Genomic DNA, 19,261 nt, shown 5'->3' on the forward strand with positions numbered 1-19,261 from the left:
GTTCCTTGCTCAGGAGGGAGCCTGCTTCTCCCTCTGCCTGCTGCTTCCCTGTTTATGCTCGCTCTGTTTCCTGCTCTCCCTGACAAATAAATAAATAAAATCTTTAAAATAAGTTAGTTAAAAATCTGAATTTTAAGAATGGGAACTATAAGTAAAATCTTAAGAAAACATTTTTTAAGAAAAAGGGGGGTGGAGGACACCTGGGTGGCTCAGTCGGTTAAGTATCTGCCTTTGGCTAAGGTCATAGTCCTAGGGTCCTGGGATCAAGTCCCGAATTGGGCCCCTGCTCAGAGGGGAGTTTGCTTCTCCCTCTCCTTCTGCCCCTCCCCCTGCCTGTGCTCTCTCACTCTCTCTCTGATAAATAAAATCTTTAAAAAAAATTTAAAAAGACAACAGTGACTATTAGAAGTAAACAGTGATCACTAAAATAATTCATGGATATTCTGATGCACATAAAAACATGCCATTCAATGGTTCCATGAAATAACTGTACTGGTTCATGTACTGCCACCGTGTGGCAGTAACACTTATTTAATTCATTCAACCCACCTGCTTTGAAATTGTGTTTAATTTTATTCGATAGAGAGAGGGTACAGGGATTTACATAATTTCAAATTTTTGCACACATATTTCAAGACTTTACCTGTTAATATACTTTTTAAGATTTTACTTATTTATTTGACAGAGAGACAGCGAAGAGGGAAAACAGCCAGGGGAGAAGGAGAAGCAGGCTCCCCGCTGAGCACGGGGCCTGATTCGGAGCTTGATCCCAGGACCCTGGGATCATGACCTGAGCCGAAGGCAGACGCTTAATGACTGAGCCAGCCAGGTGCCCCTACTTAATATTTTTGAAAAATCAAATCCCCTTCAAATCAAGAGTGAATGTGGCTAATTTCTGAAGCTGTTTTGCAGCAATGCTCCAAAAATGTGGTCAAATATGCTGGGGAAACAGCATATTAAACTCTCCTGCAGAGTTAGCCCACTTAGAAAAAAACATTTTAATGATAAATATGATTAAATTGTACAGAAAGGACGTTTTCCTATCTTTTGGCCTATTAAAAAATCTCCTTGGAATAGTATTCCCTTAACAGCAAAGTTTGAGAAGCTTTGGGTTGCTGTAATTATGCAAATTATACTAAGGAATAAATAATGGGCCCACCTTCCCACTGTATTTTGCATTTTGCAGAATATCTGACATACTGATGGAACAAATGAGGGAATGCTTTTCAACAATGAGACCTCCCCTGGACCTTTATCAATAAACCAAGGGATCAGGGCATTCCCATACCACTTCTGAAAGGCTGCCCATTCCTATTATGAAAGCATCATTTACACAGCAAACCACACTAAGACTAGCTGGTTTAATATAAATGTCTTCAGCAATACCATACCTGTTGTAAAGCTTTTAAATCTATTTTCTGACCTTCTATCTTGGAATAAAATTCATCCACAGCCTTATTAGGAGAAAAAAAAAAGATAATGACTAGTTTTTTAAAAAACCATGGTCTCTACTTCAACTTACATACATAGAATTTTAGAGTCCATTTTATGTTATAACACTACTCAAAGAACTTGAACAGATTCCCAGTAAATGTATCATATAAATAGAATCAACTTAAGTTAAAATCTTTGGTCCTTCATCTTGAAATAAGAGGGCAACAAAACTTTTCAATAGTTTTTACTTGTGACTGCATTGATTTTTAATGCCCAGATTCACAGAGACTGTAAACTCCAAAATATTTTCAATTTAGCAATCAAAGCAAGTTGGTATTAATTTAATAACTCCTATCGTGCTAACTGGTCAAAAAACAGAATTGGAAAACCCACCTTGTCAAATGATTCAAATTCTATATATGGACATTGTGAATGTTGAGAAAACAAGAAAGGATGAAATTCCTCATACCTGTAAAACATATTTATTATATCACTCAAGAACATTAATAAACATCCAAAGCAAATTGACTCATGCCTACATGCTTACGTGAATATGTCTTCAGTCGGTTTATCTACTTCCAAGCTTGGTTTTATTTCTCTTTTCTGAATGATGTACCCCTACAAAAATCCAATATTAAAACTCTTTCTCTTCATAGTTAACAAAGATTTACTTTCCACGACTGATACAAATTTTATTAATTTAACTTATAAGATTATTCCAGTTTTAAATAATCTGCTGCATTTTTCTACTGATTGTATCAATTCTTAAATGTTTCTAGACTAAGTATTATTAAATAATCCTGTCTTTTTCATATGGTCAAGAAAAAATAAGAAAGAAAATGAACACTAATGATTTGATAAAATGGTGGGATTATACAAGTACACTACACTTTTTTCTTTCCACTTTTAGATGTTCTGCAACTTTGAAACAACCAGAAGCATTTTACTTCCAGTAGAAAGTCTTAGATTCACTTTGTTGGTAAGAAATTTTAATTCATTTAAAAAACTGAGCAAGTATATTTGCACGGAATTTGCACAGAACTTTTTCTGAACTTCTGTTATAAATAAAGTTATACTTCAAATACGGAAGAAAAAGAAGGTATGAGATAATTCAGAGGATATTTGCCTATTAGAGTAATGTAAAGAAATGGGTAGAAATCAGAGAGGGAGACAAACCAGGGGAGACTCTTAACTGAGGAAAGAAACTGAGGGTTGCTGGAGGGGATGTGGGTAGGGGATGGGGTAACTGGGTGATGGGCTTTAAGAAGGGCACATGGTGTGATGAGCATTGGGGGTTATACGCAACTAATGAATTACTGAATTCTACATCTGAAACTAATGATGTTCTCTATGTTGGCTAACTGAATGTAAATTAAAAGAATTTTTAAATATAAAAAATAGTGATGTAAAGCACTAATTTTTAAAAAAGCACTAGCAAATTAAAATATGCTTCTCTATCTAAAAATCAGCCTAAAAGGATATATTTTCAAATCCCTCAACTTTCCTGGTATACCAGTAATGACTTGACCTAGTATTTCTATAAAAGAAACAGAAAAAAAATGATAAAACCAACATGAATTAAAAAAAAACCAAAACCTAGAATAACTATATTATAGATGTTGAATTTCCAAGTTACAACAAAACACTTAAAGGTAGTGATCCTTAATGAACCTAAATTCTGAAAATCTAAATAAATAGAACCACAACAATATACAGTAAGTATATATGGTACTACCTTTCCACTGAAGTTGGTTGTTGTTTTCATATAGTCTTCTGCTTGCTGCAGACAAACAAGTATTTTTTCAATATCTACAGAATAAAAATGGAAAAAAGGAGTGCCAATCAAGTGTCAATTAACAACTATTAAACAACCATGTATAAAACAGAAAAGTGTTGATGGAATAATAAAAAATGTTCGGGAAAAGCAGATATAGTTATTTCATGTTTGTAATCAGTAGATATAATTAAGGACGTGTTTTGGCCAGCTAGTGATTCCAATAGCTTTTTACTGAATCATTTCCCCCCCTCATGATCTTAAGGGTATTCTGTTCATATACTAAATTCCCTTATGTATTTGGGCCTGTCTCTGAATTCTTTATTTTGTATTTCTTCAAAAACTGTTAGATTCTTAATATATTTTAATGAATGAAATGGTTATTCTCCATAACTACTATTATTATTATAATTTTATATTATAATTTATTATTATATATTATTATACATTATATTATAATTATACTATTATTTTCCAGAGTTTTCCGCAACACTTCACATGCTTTTATTCCACAAGAATATCAGATTTGAAACAAAACACTACAATTGCAAAAACAATACCACCTGTTGGCATTTTGATCAGGATTGCACTAAATTCACATTTTAAATACTAAAGCATTCACTAAAACATTTAACTTGTATTTTTTTTTAAATTTTATTTATTATAGAGAGAAAGCATGAGAAGGGAGGAGGTCAGAGGGAGAAGCAGACTCCCTGCTGAGCAGGAAGCTCGATGTGGGACTCTATCCTGAGACCATGACCTGAGCTGAAGGCAGACACTTAACTGAATGAGCTGCCCAGGCAGCCTTAACTTGTAATTTTAAACATAAAAACATTTACAGTAAAAATTACTATCCCGGGTCGCCTGGGTGGCTCAGTGGGTTAAAGCCTCTGCCTTCGGCTCAGGTCATGATCTCAGGGTCCTGGGATCAAGCCCTGCATCAGGCTCTCTGCTCAGCAGGGAGGCTGCTTTCCATCTCTCTCTCTCTCTTTGCCTGCCTCTCTGCCTACTTGTGATCTCTCTCTCTGTGTCAAATAAATAAATGAAATCTTAAAAAAAAAAGAATCTTAAGAAAAAAATACTATCCCTAAACCTTAAGTTATATATACATAATCCCAACATATAAACATGAAGAAGGGCTTTTTAAAAATTTTACATCAGAATCTGCAGATAAATTTGTCAAAGACCAAGTCTTCCATTTCCCTTGTATTTCCTCTAATTTTTACTATCCTAATCTGGCAATTTAGTTAGGTTCCCTTAAGTAATTACAAAAGCCTAATTCATCATATAGCTACATTACAGTTCTTTCAGAATTAAAATGCATGCATAATTCTATTTCTAAAAGCACTCTAACTTCCTACTTAGAAGGTGAATAATTCAACTCCTTCAAGCCTGTAGCAGAAACTATTGTTTGATAACCACTTCAAATATTTAGGTAGAGGAAGAGAAACTATTCTAAAGTTGAAAGGTAATAAGGTAGAGACTGTACTGTGAGTTACTAGGGATAAAGTACCACATTAGGGTGGCACCTGGGTGGCTCAGTCTATTAATCATCTGCCTTCAGCTCAGGTAATGATCCCAGGGCCCTGGGATCAAGCCTGCTCAGTGAGGAGTCTGCTTCTCCCCTCCCTCTGTACCCGTCACCCCCAGCTTGTGTTCTCTCACTCTGTCCAAATAAATAAAATTTTTAAGAAAGATAAAAGTGGGGCACCTGGGTGGCTCGGTCAGTTAACAATCTGCCCTTGGCTCATGTCATGATCCCAGGATCCTGGGATTGAGCCCCACATTGGGCTACCTGTTCAGTGGGAAGCCTACTTCTCCCTCTGCCCCTCCTCCTGCTTGTGCTTTCTCCTTCTCTCAAATAAATAAATAAAATCTCAAAAAGAAAAAAAAAAAAAGATAAAAGTGCCACATCAGTGTAAGAAGCTGAGAATACAATACGGATAGAACATTCACAGGTCAAATGTTTTTAAGTTTATAACTACCTGCTCACTTTTATTATTTCCTCAGAATTTTCATAGTTTTAAAAAAGGAAATAAATGAAAATGGACTTGTAGCATGCGGGGATACCTTTGCTTTCAAATTTTTCATCCACTTTGACATTGCCAGAGAATCCATTTTCTATAAGACAGTGTTCAATGAGAGCTGGTCCATAGGCTGTAAAAGCAGAGGGTATCATTTTTAGTATTTTCCTATAAAATTTAAAATTAAAAATATAATTCCAAATTTTTATCCCAATATAAATATCTATTCAATAATAGTAGGCAGTGAAAATAACAATTTACTTATTTTGCTTTTTAAGATTTTTTTTTTAAGTTTACTTATTTTGAATGTTATTAGAAATAACAATTCAAGGGGCACCTGGGTAGCTCAGTGGGCTAAAGCCTCTGCTTTTGGCTCAGGTCATGATCCCAGGGTCCTGGGATGGAGCCCTGCATCAGGTTCCCCTCCTCTCTCTCTGCCTGCCTCTCTGCCTACTTGTGATCTCTGTCTGTCAAATAAATAAAATCTTAAAAAAAAAAAAAAGAAAGAAAGAAAGAAATGCATAATGCTATTTCTAAAAGCACTCTAACTTCCCAGTCAGAAGGTGAATAATTCAACTCCTTCAAGCCTGTACCAGAGACTATTGTTTGATAACCACTTCAAATATTTAGGTAGAGGAAGAGAAACATTCTAAAGTTGAAAGGTAATAACAATTCAAGTACTTAAAAAATTTGAGACTAATACAATTATAGAAGTCAGTGCCTAAGTTACAGAAATTTAATGGAATTGAGCCACATATTAAGGACATAAATCAGGAATGAAAAGATAGTTTTAATATCCAAAAACTGGCTAATGTTAATAAACTAAATTAATAAAAAATCCCAACTTGCAAATTTTATGTGTGCTATACTAACTGTTGGAAAGCTGCGGAGATAACTTTTTAATGACTTCTAATTTCTTAAGGGAGTCCTGAAAACTACATCCTCATGCAAACATTTCACTGCTCTAATAATACATTATATGTTAATAAAAAAATTATAAAAAATAAAAATAAATAAATAAATAAGGGGGGGCACCCATTTCACTGCTCTATTTAGGATTACTCACGAAGTAATGGGTTAAGAACTCTCTTCAGTAGTTCACCCTTAGGTGCACTGGCTATTATTTCAGTCAATCTGTGAAAACAAAATTGACATGCCTCTTACTACTTTGTATTTAACAAACAGCAATATTCATATTCATAATACTTTCATATACATCAAATTGCCTGATCATCAGAGTACTTAAGTACAAGAGGAATTAGTTCACTTTGTAGATAAGAAAATGAATTGTAAAAGTAATTTATCCAAGGGTAGTAGGTTCCTGAGCAGCAGACTGGGATGTGAAACCAAATTTTCTAAGAAAAATCAATACTTTCTCAACTAAGTCATATTGCTTACTGCCAGTGTGTTCATACATGACAGGTAAGTGATGTTTTCAAATAACAGGTAAATGTTTGTAGAACCTGGTGATACATCTTAATACCTGGAATGGCTTTACCTAATTATGCACTTGGTGAGAACTCTTACCGATGCTGTGGGTCACTCTAGTACCCAGATCAGCAGCATCAGCATAACCTGAGAACTTATTAGAAATGTAAATTCCTGGGCCTATCTCAGATCCATTGATTCAAACACCAAAAGCAGGGGCAGCGATTATGTTTTATTAAGCCCTCCAGGTGAAATGTGATGCATGCTACACTTTCAGAAGCTCTCCTATAGCTATTAGCCAGCAAAACGTTTCAGCCAGAAGAGTACAATTAAAATCAGCACCTTATCCTACAGTACTCCCTTTTCTTAGCTAAACCATTTCCATTTGCACTCTGCCCAAGACAGACATCTGTCTTCTCACAGAATAGCTAATAAGTCCCCTCACTTTACCAAGAAATCAAAAACACCTGAACTAACGCCAGACTTAGATAAAAAGACTTACATTTGCTAACTACAAATGAAGCTTAATTGCTTATATGCATTTATGTAGTTCAAGCAATACAAATGTACTTATTGTATGCAAGTCAACAAAATATTTTTTCTGATGTGACAGTTCATTCATATTCTGACCTATGACCTATTTTACCTTCTAATACATTATGAAATGAGCTTAAATATAACATGTTACCTTTCCAAGGTAAGCAAAGGCTCAGCAGCTCTAGCATGATCAACTGGATAGCGTTCACGAACAGCAAATTTAACATCATCTGACTCATCAGTTCGAAATCTCAGGATATTCAAAATTAGGTACTCATAATCTGTAAGAACAATGTTTCCCTGTAATAGAATAAAATATAATTTACTGCTTTTCCCAAATCATTCTTAAAACTTCGTAAAAAGTGAGTAAAAAGGGCGCCTGGGTGGCTCAGTTGGTTAAGCATCTGCCTTCAGCTCAGGTCATGATCCCAGCGTCCTGGGATCCAGCCCCACATCAAGCTCCTGGCTTAGCAGGGAGTCTGCTTCTCCCTCTCCCTCTGCATTTCCCCTTGTTGATGCTCGTGCGCTTCTCTCTCTCTCTGTATCTTTCTGTCTCAAATAAATAAATAAAATCCTTTAAAAAAAAAAAGCGAGAAAAAAATGCAGTCTCTTAAAAACTTAAAGCTACACAAGTGAAGTTACAAACAAAAAACATTTAAGTCACATCTAAACATTGCTCTTTTACATTTGCACAGCACAGACTGTGAAGTAAGATGAGCAAATAAAGTACCCCAAGTATGAAACATAATGAAGGAATGCACAGCAACTTTAAACTCATTGTCTGGTGGTTCTAACAGAAGTCACTAATAGAAGCACAACAGAGTTACTCCCAGTTTTTGAAATTGGCTTTCTTATAAAAGACCTACATTAGTATCTGTTTTCACTAACCAAAAGAAATCCGAAAAGGATTTTCACTTTTATGAAAAAAAGGCAAAAAACAAACAAAAAAAGCCCTCAGTGTGTTTTGCAGTGATCTGTTACAGAATCAGGACATATCCCAAGCAGTAAAAGGTGGTACCACTGATTCCACAGAATTACCCTTAGCATCTCCCCATCAAGCGATCATAGCTTTGAACTATCTGTGCTTTATGTCTACTTATTTTGTGCAAGTATTAGTAAGACACAATTTAACATATCAGAAGAGCCTGGGGTGCCTAGGTGGCTCAGTCAGTTAAGTGTCTGCCTTCGGCTCAGATCATGATCACAGGGTCCTGGGATTGAGCCCCACATCAGGGAGCCTGTTTCTCCCTCCCTCCCAGCTCATGCACTCTCTCGCTACTTCTCTCTCGCTACTTCTCTCTCAAATAAATAAATAAAATCATTTTAAAAAATTGTCTTAACAAACCATAGGAGACTCTTAATCTCATAAAACAAACTGAGGGTTGCTGGGGGGTGGGGGTGGGGGAATAGGGTGGCTGGGTTATGGACATTAGGGAGGGAACGTGCTATGGTGAGTGCTGTGAAATGTGTAAGACTGACGATGCACAGACCTGAAACCTAGGGCAAATAATACATTATATGTTAATAAAAATAATTTTAGAAATTGTCTTAAAAAAAGAAAAGCCTAAGAGAAGTTATTTTTTGGATCTGGGAATGCTCAAAAATTTTTCCATGTAAAATGACGGCAACTGTGTCTTTGCTTTACACTATTTCAGCTTAGAAAAGGTTTCACAAGAATGTCTCTACTTTTGGACAATAGGGGAAACCTGTAGTCGATTAACACCTTGATGACCACCAGTTGAACTAACTGCTGCCCTTGTGAGGCAGGTCTACAAATACTGTATCTTACTCAGAACAATTCAGATTCAGAACAGGTATTTCAGAGCTAAGTGAAGAGATATTTTTCTTTTGATAGCAATAGTTATGTGGCAAAATGACTAAAGATAGTTATACCCTTTATCCAAGTAATTGCACACTTATAATGTAGCCTAATGTAATAATAACTCAATAAAACCAAAAGCTACATGATTAAAGATATTTATTGAAGTTTATTTACAACGGAAAAAACTAGCAATGGCCTAAAGGTAAAAATTAGGGAAATTGCTGAATTATGATATATCAACATAACAAACTATTTAAAAGCTGTTAACTTATGAAAACTATGTCTTGAAAAAGTAGGGGAATGTTTATAATCTAGATTATAAGTAAAAAATAACAAGACAAAAAAAAAAAAAAAAAACCTCTGTATCCTAGGAAGTGGAAAGCAAATACATGGGAAAATGAAAATATTAAAAGATTAAAAAGACTTTTTAAAATTTAATATTGTTACATAATCTTTTCAATAAAAAAATGGGGAGACTTTTTTTTTTGAAGATTTTATTTATCTGACAGACAGAGATGACAAGCAGCAGAGAGGAAGGCAGAGAGAAGGGGGAAGCAGGCTCCCTGCTGAGCAGAAAGCCCAATGTGGGGCTCAATCCCAGGACCCTGGGATCATGACCTGAGCCGAAGGCAGAGGTTTATTAACCCACTGAGCCACCCAGTGGCTCAGTTTTTTAAAGAAGCTAAGGCTCAGTTTAAAAAAAAAACAAAAACAAAACAAAACTTTTTTTCTTTTTTAAAGATTTTATTTATTTGAGAGAGAGAGTGCAGGTGAGGGAGAGGTAGAGAGAATCTGAAGCAGACTCTGCATGAAGCACAGAGCCAGACACGGAGCTCAATCCCACAACCTCAAAACCATGACCCCAGCCTAAACCAAGAGTCAAGTGCTTAACCAACTCAGCCACCCAGGCGAAGAAGGGAGAAACTTAATGAAAATAAAACTGCCCAAAGAATACAGCCTTCCAAATTTATTACAGGCAGCAAAGACACGGGTTGTCATAGAGTTAAAATACCTGGGGCACCTGGGTGTCTCAGTCATTAAGTGTCTGCCTTCAGCTCAGGTCATGATCCCAGAGTCCTGGGATCAAGCCTCGCATCAGGCTCCCTGCTCAGCTTCTCCCACTTCCTCTGCTTCTGTTCCCTCTCTCCCTGTACCTCTGTCAAATAAATAAATAAAATCTTAAAAAAAAAAAAATACAAAGAAGCATCCATGTAGGGAATCACAAATGCTTTAGCAACTAATTTGAAGTTGGTCAGAGAAGATAGTAAGAATAGCCCGAGTCTCATGTTGGGGAAGACAGGCTGCAAGATTAGTGGCGTCAACAGATGGGACCACCATCAACCTTGATTACCCAGACGTTACTAGGTGTTGAAAGAGTAATACCTACTCCTGAAAGTTCTGACTTCAAAGCATTCATGCATTTAACTTAACATAAAAGTTAACTGAAGAAGGAAAAGTTGGGAGCTTGGAAAATGGCCATACAGTGTCTGGTTCAGAAATATACAACTTGAAAAACCAGCCCGGCCATAAAGCCTGCCACAGAGAAGGTACTTAATAAATGTTTGTTGAATCAAAATGTGCAGTTATCAAGACCATCTGACAGATCCCAAGGCAGTTACTTCCCTGGAAGTGTTTTTTTCCTTAAATCAAGGTTTCCCAAAACTCTTCTGTAAGATGGTTCCCCCACCTCTAAAAAAATTCTGTGATCAAATTAGTTGGAAATTCTAAGTTAACAAATCCTTCTCTAGGAGATATACACATCACATTATTATATTAAAGGCACTGGTAAGTCCTAGAGTTAAAAAAATTTTATCTTACTTTATTATCAAAGGTCCTCAAATTTTAATGGCTAGGGGATCCATATTTCTAGGTACACTTATTAGCTATGGAAGATGGTATCTAAGAAACATACTTTGGGAAATGCTGTGCTTGACTCTGATAAACTACTTTCTGATCTTAACTTACTTTCTCCAGAGTCTTTCTTACTGAAACTTTGTTATAAATTAATAAGCTGACTTTCTTAAATGAATCTGAGTAGTAATCACCTCTTTACCCAAGGTCTGATCAACTCTAGATAAACCATGCATCAAAATTCCAGACATGAAGGCTGGGAGATCAAACCTTGGTTTGAGGAAAGAGCAATCTTCAAGATTTACTGTAACCACCAACCAACCTACCTCTCTTAGATACCACAGTGACTACTGAAAATTCCCAAGCACATACTCCCATGTACAAAATCCTTATTTTCTATTTCCAACTCATAAATAACTGGGCCTCAGAAACCTAGCAGTATGCATGCCAATTGCTCAAACCCTTCAAAATATAAAGGCCCTAAATGCAATGGGGTATTCGGGATTGAGTCCCAGAATAAAAAAAAGACATGTAACTAGAAAAACTGGTAAAATCTGAAAAGGATATACAGTTTAATTAGCAGTAATGCATCAATGTTAATTTCTTGGTTTTGACACATGGACTATGATTACGTAAGATGTTAAGAAAAACTGCATGAAGGGCATATGATAACTTTCTTTTTTTTTTTATTTTTTTATTTTATTTATTTATTTGACAGAAAGAGAGATCACAAATAGGCAGAGAAACAGACAGAGAGAGAGATGAGGAGAATCAGGCTCCCTGCTGAGCAGAGAGCCCTATGCGGGACTCGATCCCAGGTCCCTGGGATCATGACCTGAGCCGAAGTAGAGGCTTAACCCACTGAGCCACCCAGGCGCCCCAAGGGCATATGATAACTTTCTGTATTACCTTTTCAACTTTTCTATAAATCTAAAATTATTACAAAATAAAAAGCTTGTTTAGATTTTTTTAAATTACAGTAAAAATTACACAAAGTCATTGTATAGAAAGAATTTTTATGCATCATTAAGGTCTAAATTAAATTGAAAAAGAAAAGGGGCGCCTGGGTGGCTCAGTCAGTTAAGTGTCTGACTCTTGACTCCAGCTCAGGTCTTGATCTCAGGGTCATGAGATCAGCCCTGTGTCTGGCTCTGCTCAGCAGGGGGTCTGCTTGGGATTCTGTCTCCCTTGTCCCGCCCCACCATCACCTCAACTCCTGCCCACATGTTCATTCTCTCTCTCTCAAATAAATAAATCTTAAACAAACAAACAAACAAACTGAAAAAGAAAAAAAAAAACCCTGCAAAGACCCATACCTGGTATATGACTGGTCACCTAGAGAGACCGAAGCCGAAGCATGCCTGCCATTAGTTACATTCTAGAGATTTTCCCCCACCAAATGAAAAAAAAATTTTTTTTGTGGTGGTGGGGAGAGGGAAAGAGACCATAAATAGGAGACCAAACACAACAGTGGTTACCCTGGGATGAGGAAATGGTCTGGGCTAGGAATGATAAGACCCTCCACTTTAATTCTATGTACTTCTCTATATTCTGGAAAATGTTTTCATATACTACTTGTAAGAACATGTTTAATTTAAATGGTAGACTAGGTTAATTCCAACCACTGTCCTACTGAAAAATAGAAAAGCTGGACAAAATACACAAAGCCTGTGTTTTAAAAAATAAAAAATGAGGGGTTCCTGGGTGGCTCAGTCGTTAAGCGGCTGCTTTCAGCTCAGGGCATGATCCCAGGGTCCTGGAATCGAGCCCCCGCATCGGGCTCCCATCTCCACAGAAAGCCTGCCTTTCCCTCTCTCACTCCCTCTGCTTGTGTTCCCTCTCTCGCTATGTCTCTCTCTGTCAAATAAATAAATAAAATCTTTAAAAAAAGAAGAAGAAATAAAAAATGCAACCAAGACAGTATACATTTACAGGACCAAATCCTAGGGGAAGGAAACTGAGAAAGGTTAAGTCCCACTCTTGGGGCTAATTTTCCCCTAGGATCATTTGTCTAACTGTTAAGAAGTAGCTGATAGGCTGAGAAGCTGAGCATAAATTCTGACAAACTTACAGGACAACTAAGGGGAATAAAAACTGGAGTCCAAGTGAAAGATGAGTTGGGGAGGGAGAGATACCCTGTAAATCCAACTCTGAATAGTGAGTCATAAAGGCTGCATCTCAGGTCTCAGGAGAAGAGATGAATCGGGAATATACCAGCTTCTCCAGGCCCAGCTTCTAATCAATTCAATTCTTAACTGGAGTGAGGTAATCTGGTATTATTTGTGTCTTTAGCTACTTGTAAAAAGCAATTATCTTCTCTAGAGGAAGAGAACATCATTCCAGATCTCACAATGTAACTATTGTTTCTCCTACTCAATGCCTGCAACACAATACAATAACCAGACATGTGAGGAGACAACACAATGTAATTAAAATAAAAAGAAACAACAGAAACTAAAAACAGACACACAAAGCAATTCTAAATGATTCTTGTCCAATAGCAATAAAATTAGTGATGGAAAAAAACAGGTCAAAGAAAATATGGCTGAATTTCCCAAAACTGATGAAAAACATCAACTCATTTCTAGAAGTGCTATGAATCCCCAAAAGATAATTTCAAATAAAAACTCAACTAGGCGCACTACAGCAAAACTGAAAACTGAACACGAAGAGAAAAAATTTTAAAGCACCAGATAAAAAGCCTAGGTTACCTTCAAAAGAACTGACACTGATTTCATTAGGAACAATGATGACAGACAATGAACTATTAGACAGATAGACAATGAACTATTTTTATAACTGCAAAAAGAGTATTTAATTAACAACTGAACCAACTAGATGGTAAAACTGATTGTAAGAGAAATGAAATAAGTGAAATATTTAGAGTAACTAAGAGAATGATTGTATAAGATTGCCAATTCAAGGCAGTAAGATAGACCAACCTTTGGGGATATCTTTTCTCTGGAGAGATACAATTTGAATCTCTACTGGATGCAATTATTTTCATTGCTATGATGCAAGAAATATTTGTACTGCTATCAGTTTTCTACAAGTTAAAATCTACCTTTATAGAATCATTTAAAAAAAAAAAACCTAACCAATAGTAAATACCAAATTAAAGCTACACATCCTTAAGGAAAAAGATAATGCCCAGGAATGCCTACTAGACAGCACTCAGTAGGATACTAAAATTACATTTTGTCCTTTTTGTCTCTTTTCAAAGAGACAAATGGATACTTTTTTTTTTTTTACAGTCCCCTCTCATGATCATAACATCCAAAATTACTGATGACAAATAAACACACACATAAGCTACTCTCATTGCATCTTGGCCTGATTTATTTATATAGGTACAGCAAGAAATGTTAATTAACATATACAAATCTCCTTACAGTCAGCAAATCTAGAGCCACAAGGTAAGAAGCAGTCACTAAAGCCGTAATAATTATTGCTGCCTGGAGAATTGATAAAAAATTTGGGATTTTATTTTCAAAAGTTTGTTATCCCAGAGATTTAAAAGTTAGTACTTGGTTATAACTCAAAGCTTATGAAACCAAACCAAAACAGAAAAACAAAGAAACAAAAAAACCTCCACTACTCACTATGTCTGTGGTATACCTATAAACATAGGTAAATTTCTCTTTAAAGTTACTCAAACCTACACGGATGTGATCTTCCTCACAACAAATAAGCTAAGACCTTACGTGCCACCGAAAAGGTACAAAACCAGTTTCTCAGGAGAGCTTTGTGGACACTACTATTCCATATAAAATATAACCCCAATGAGAGCAAATTACCATATAAGGAATAGATCACTTCAATTTGTAGAAGTATGAACTACTAAAGATCAAGAGAAAGACAAAGGGCTTTATCATATACTACAATAAGACAGTCATCACAAAAATAACACTAACAACATTCTGAAAAAAAAAAATTAACCACAATTAGGTTCTCTCCAGCTTATTTAGTCCTGTGTGATTAATTCTGATCATCCTAGATCACAGGTTGGCACTCTATTTTCATAAAAGCATCTGCTTCTAGATTAAATTAAGTCTCACAAATTCTAATTTGGTTCCCTGATATATTTTGGCATTTGTCTAAGCAATACTGGCTTGGATGCGAGTCAATATATTTTATAAGAGCAGGGGGTCAAGATACCAAAAAAGCTAACTCTGTAAAAGGCAAAATAGTAAACATTTTAGCATTTGTGGCTACATATGGTCTCAATTGCATCTTCTTTTCTTTTTTTTTAAGAGCCCTTTTAAAACATAAAAGCCATTCTTAAGCTCACGAGCTTTATAAAAAGGAGACACAGGCAGTTTAACAACTCCTGTTTAAGAGTATCTGATATGTCCTCTCAAGCAAGGTTCTGAAACTGACCTCATTGTCGAAGGCCCAATATAATGACAAAATTATAGAGACAGAACAGATTGGTAGTTGTCAGGAGGTAGGGATGGTGAGAGGAAGTAGGGTGGGTGGATATTACCATAAAGTGGTATCACCAAGATCTCTGTGGTAATGGAAAATTCTGTATCTTGACTACAGTGGTGGTTACATGGATCTACAAAGGTGGTAAATTACACAGAACTAGATGCACACTAGTCCTGATTTTGATACTGTATTCTAATTATGTAAAATGTAGCAACTGAGGGACACTGACATATCTTTGCAACTTCCTGTGAATCTAGTCATTTCCAAACAAAGAAGTTTTTAAAAAAATTTTTAAAAGATGGTATCATACAAATTTTAATTGACCACTACCTGAGACCACATACAAAAATCAACTTCAGATGGGCTGCAGTTGCAGTTGCCTGTAAGGGAAGGGGCAGAAGATTCCCTGACCATGTTTTACAGTACAACAGCATTGCACAAATAAGTAACAATATAATGATCAATTATCCTTGCTATCATTCCCCAAATTTAACTTACCCTATCATAGAGCTCAATGATTAAGTGATAAGCAGCTTCATCACTTCCAAATTGAAAGTCTACAATTCTATCCACACCAAGTTGTTTTGCACTGACCAAACGCCGACTCTTCAAATGTTTTCGACACTAGTGAAAAACAGAAGAAAAGTCATTTAAACAGAAGTCAATTTCTAATCGTTTGATACTGGTTTGTAAGTAAGTTTCCTCTTTTCATTACCGTCAGTAATAACATTTAAAAAGTAGTAAACAAAAGTTGCAGATGATAATCTAAGGAAAACACTTTATTTCAGACGACCCTACTAACTCTGAAACAGTATTTTATATTTTTAAGAAGACAATGACAGACCTACAGAGAAATTTATTTTGTTTATACCACTGTTAAATCCCTTTTTCTTACCCTGATGTCCTCACTCAAAACTATAACCTTATAAGCCTCTTTCTAGTCCCATCTTTTAAGTATCCCCAATTTCCTTTGTGTTCAAAATTAATTAGTGGTTTCCACTAATCTTCTACTTCAAATACAAATTCTGAACCATGAGCTTATTGGTATTCTGTAAGTTAGTCCTCTGCATACAACCAATTACCTTCTATTCCCAAAAATCTATTAATCCAACCCAGACAGATTTTTTCTGGTACCGTCTCCAAAGGTTTTGATCAACTTAGCTCAAATCCAAATGTATTAACTCCCATTCCTTATCAAATCCCATTCTTCCTATCCCTAAATCATGATGTTCTTTTCTTATTAGCAATTAAAATAAAATGAACATTTTTAAACCCAAACACAAATTACCTGGTAAGCACCTATTGCTTTAGATTTTATGTACCATCCTTTAGTACAAATGTTTAAGTATAATACAGACCAGAAATAAGACTACTCTGTAGTGCCCCCCAAAATTTTCCAATTGTTTCTAATTCTTGAATTAGAAAGACCCCTTAGTCAAGACCAGTAAGATAGAATGCTTTCAAGACTTAAATTCAAGACAAATTTTACAGAGATGTTAATATAAAGTCACCTTAAAAAAAAATCAAAAGAAAGAAATATATAATCAATTTCAGAATGCCAACTCTTTGATAACCAAGACTTCTTCCCCAGACCTGATAGTTCAAATTGACTAAAATTTTCATTTTATGTACTAATATATTCAGGCAGATGTAATAAGACTTTTCAAACTTCTAACAATCTCGCCTTCCTATATTCAATAGTTCTGACTTACAAGTGGTCTATAATGATTTTGATTTAAACAGTGACCTACATATAGGGCTATTTTTAAATCCCCAGGGGAAAATCACAATCCTTCCAGAGTCCCCCAGTAGTGTTTTTATTCAAGAAAAATAAAGTCAAAATGGAGATAAAAGGCATTTTTGAAAGGAACAGAAATCCACATCATGTAATGGAGAAAAGGGAAGATTATTTATCATGAGTATAGATGGGCATATGGTACATATGTAGTGCTTATTTTATTTCCCTATTAGCAGCTTGATGAAAACAACTGTCGGTGCCACAAAGCATTAACTGGGATCCCCAAATATGAGAATGAGGAACAATCACTGTGATTTACCACAAACTGAGCATACAACAGTAGCATTAGTTAAATTATTTGTAATGTGCTTAACACTGTCTGCTCCACCTAACTCATAAAATTCTAACTCTTTTTAGGGTATTTGGCTTCCTATTGGTATAGCCTAATTTGGGGATTTTCCCACAATCCCAGTGTCATATATCTTATCATCTGTTACATCATCTGTAAAACTAAAATAACTGTTCTTCATATCTACTGATATATTAAACAACTTAAAATATACATTATTCATTTACTTTGAAAAGTGCTATACAAATACCAAGTGCCACCATTAGGGATAATTCCCAAAAAACCATTTAGGGTTACTATTAAGTATATTAAACTTTTAAGTTTTGATAATTTTGTGACAGGCCTTGTGATTTGGGAAACACTTACCTAACTTGTAATCCAAAACAGATTCTAAGTTGCTGGGGATAAGATTCTTCTCTGTAAAGCCTCTAATGAAATAACACAATGCCAAAACAAATAAATTTCTGAAGGAAAGTGAGGAGGAGAGGAAGAAGGAAATTAATACATATGGAGCCCTAATATGTGTCAGGCATTGTGTTAGGTGCTTTACATGTTACTTCAATTAATCCTCACCAATAATCCCATGAGGGAGGTATTATCCACATTTTACATTTAAAGAAACTAAGTTTCAAGAGGTTAAGTACCTTTTCTGGGTTATAAAATTATTTAGCGGCAAAATCATTAACTCTAAGTTAGGTATATTTGATTCTAATGTTCCTCCTCTGTACCACATAATCTTTCAGTTATGTCAACAAATGGATAGATAACTCGTCCACAAATGCAGAATCTCAATTTTAATAAAAAACAAAAGCAAAGAGAAAAGTGAAAAGTAAAAAGATATGATTGGTAACATACTAATGTCATTGAGTATTCCAACAAAATACAGATTGGTAGCTCAAAAGTGAGCCGCAGAAAACTAGGAAAGGGGAGGTAAGGCGTATCATAGAAAGCCAAGAATTACAGGATATAGATAGGATATGAGTTCATAAATTAGGGAATCACATAAAACTGGTGATTTTTTCAGGTGAAAAACTGATGAAAAGGAGGCTTTAGAAAAGTTAACACTGGTCTGACACAACTGTTTTCATAGCAAGAAGTAGACTGTAATTAAGGGACTTTAAAGGAATGTTATGAAAGCTCAAATTAGAATAGTGACTGTGGGAACAGAAAGATTTGGACCAGAATGCCAGCGAAGAGTAACAGGAAAAAGTCAATAAATAGCTACTTTGTTTATCCCAGTATCTATCAACTATTCTACTTTATCTCTACTTTATTCACAATAGTAAAGGAAAGTCAAACGTTTTAAAACTTAAATCGTTAGTGACCAATCTCAGGGCCTTATAATTTAGCTTCAAGTATAACGTAAAGTTTACCTTCATGGCAAAACTAGATGGCATCATATTCTTAGGCCACTCAAATTCTGTTGTGTGAATTCGTATGCCAGATTCAAGTAAAAGTGTAGCTTTGAAGTCTGGTCTGTAGAAGAAAAAAGTTAAATTTTTCTTTAGGGCATTTGTCAATATTAACTCAGTAAAAAAGACTAAAAATGCAAGTTAAAAAAGTTAATAATCTCATATTTAATTACCAAAGATAAAACAAGCCTGTAAAATGCTCTTACTTTTGAAGACGAATAAGATAGGTCTTATTATCCACATCATAAACATTGTTTACTCTCATTCCTATTAAGCTGCAAAGAGAAAGGAAACATGTAACAACATTTGAAATACAGAACTTCACAGAAATTAAAGGGGCAGGCAGAAGCAGAGCCTTGGAAAGAGGGGATCTTCAACTCTAAGGATATGGAGTCAACCAGGGAGCAGAGTCTAAAAGTCCCAGGCATTCGGCCCAAAACTTAACCGTAACTTTTTATGAA

General features: G+C 35.5%; 1 protein-coding gene across 1 annotated transcript in view; it reads right to left on the reverse strand.

Annotated features, from left to right (window-relative positions):
- NEMF (nuclear export mediator factor) overlaps nt 1-19,261 on the reverse strand; it is a 50,658-nt gene that overhangs the window by 30,429 nt on the left and 968 nt on the right. Inside the window, exons 2-11 of the mRNA XM_032344157.1 lie at nt 19,007-19,075; nt 18,762-18,864; nt 15,800-15,925; nt 7,349-7,497; nt 6,299-6,366; nt 5,279-5,365; nt 3,170-3,243; nt 1,982-2,052; nt 1,828-1,903; nt 1,392-1,454 (exon numbers count right to left, since the gene is read on the reverse strand). Coding sequence (XP_032200048.1) covers nt 1,392-1,454; nt 1,828-1,903; nt 1,982-2,052; nt 3,170-3,243; nt 5,279-5,365; nt 6,299-6,366; nt 7,349-7,497; nt 15,800-15,925; nt 18,762-18,864; nt 19,007-19,075 — 886 coding nt within the window. The remainder of the gene's footprint in view (nt 1-1,391; nt 1,455-1,827; nt 1,904-1,981; nt 2,053-3,169; nt 3,244-5,278; nt 5,366-6,298; nt 6,367-7,348; nt 7,498-15,799; nt 15,926-18,761; nt 18,865-19,006; nt 19,076-19,261) is intronic.

This window comes from Mustela erminea, chromosome 5 (genome assembly GCF_009829155.1).
Source record: "Mustela erminea isolate mMusErm1 chromosome 5, mMusErm1.Pri, whole genome shotgun sequence".
Taxonomy (NCBI): domain Eukaryota; kingdom Metazoa; phylum Chordata; class Mammalia; order Carnivora; family Mustelidae; genus Mustela; species Mustela erminea.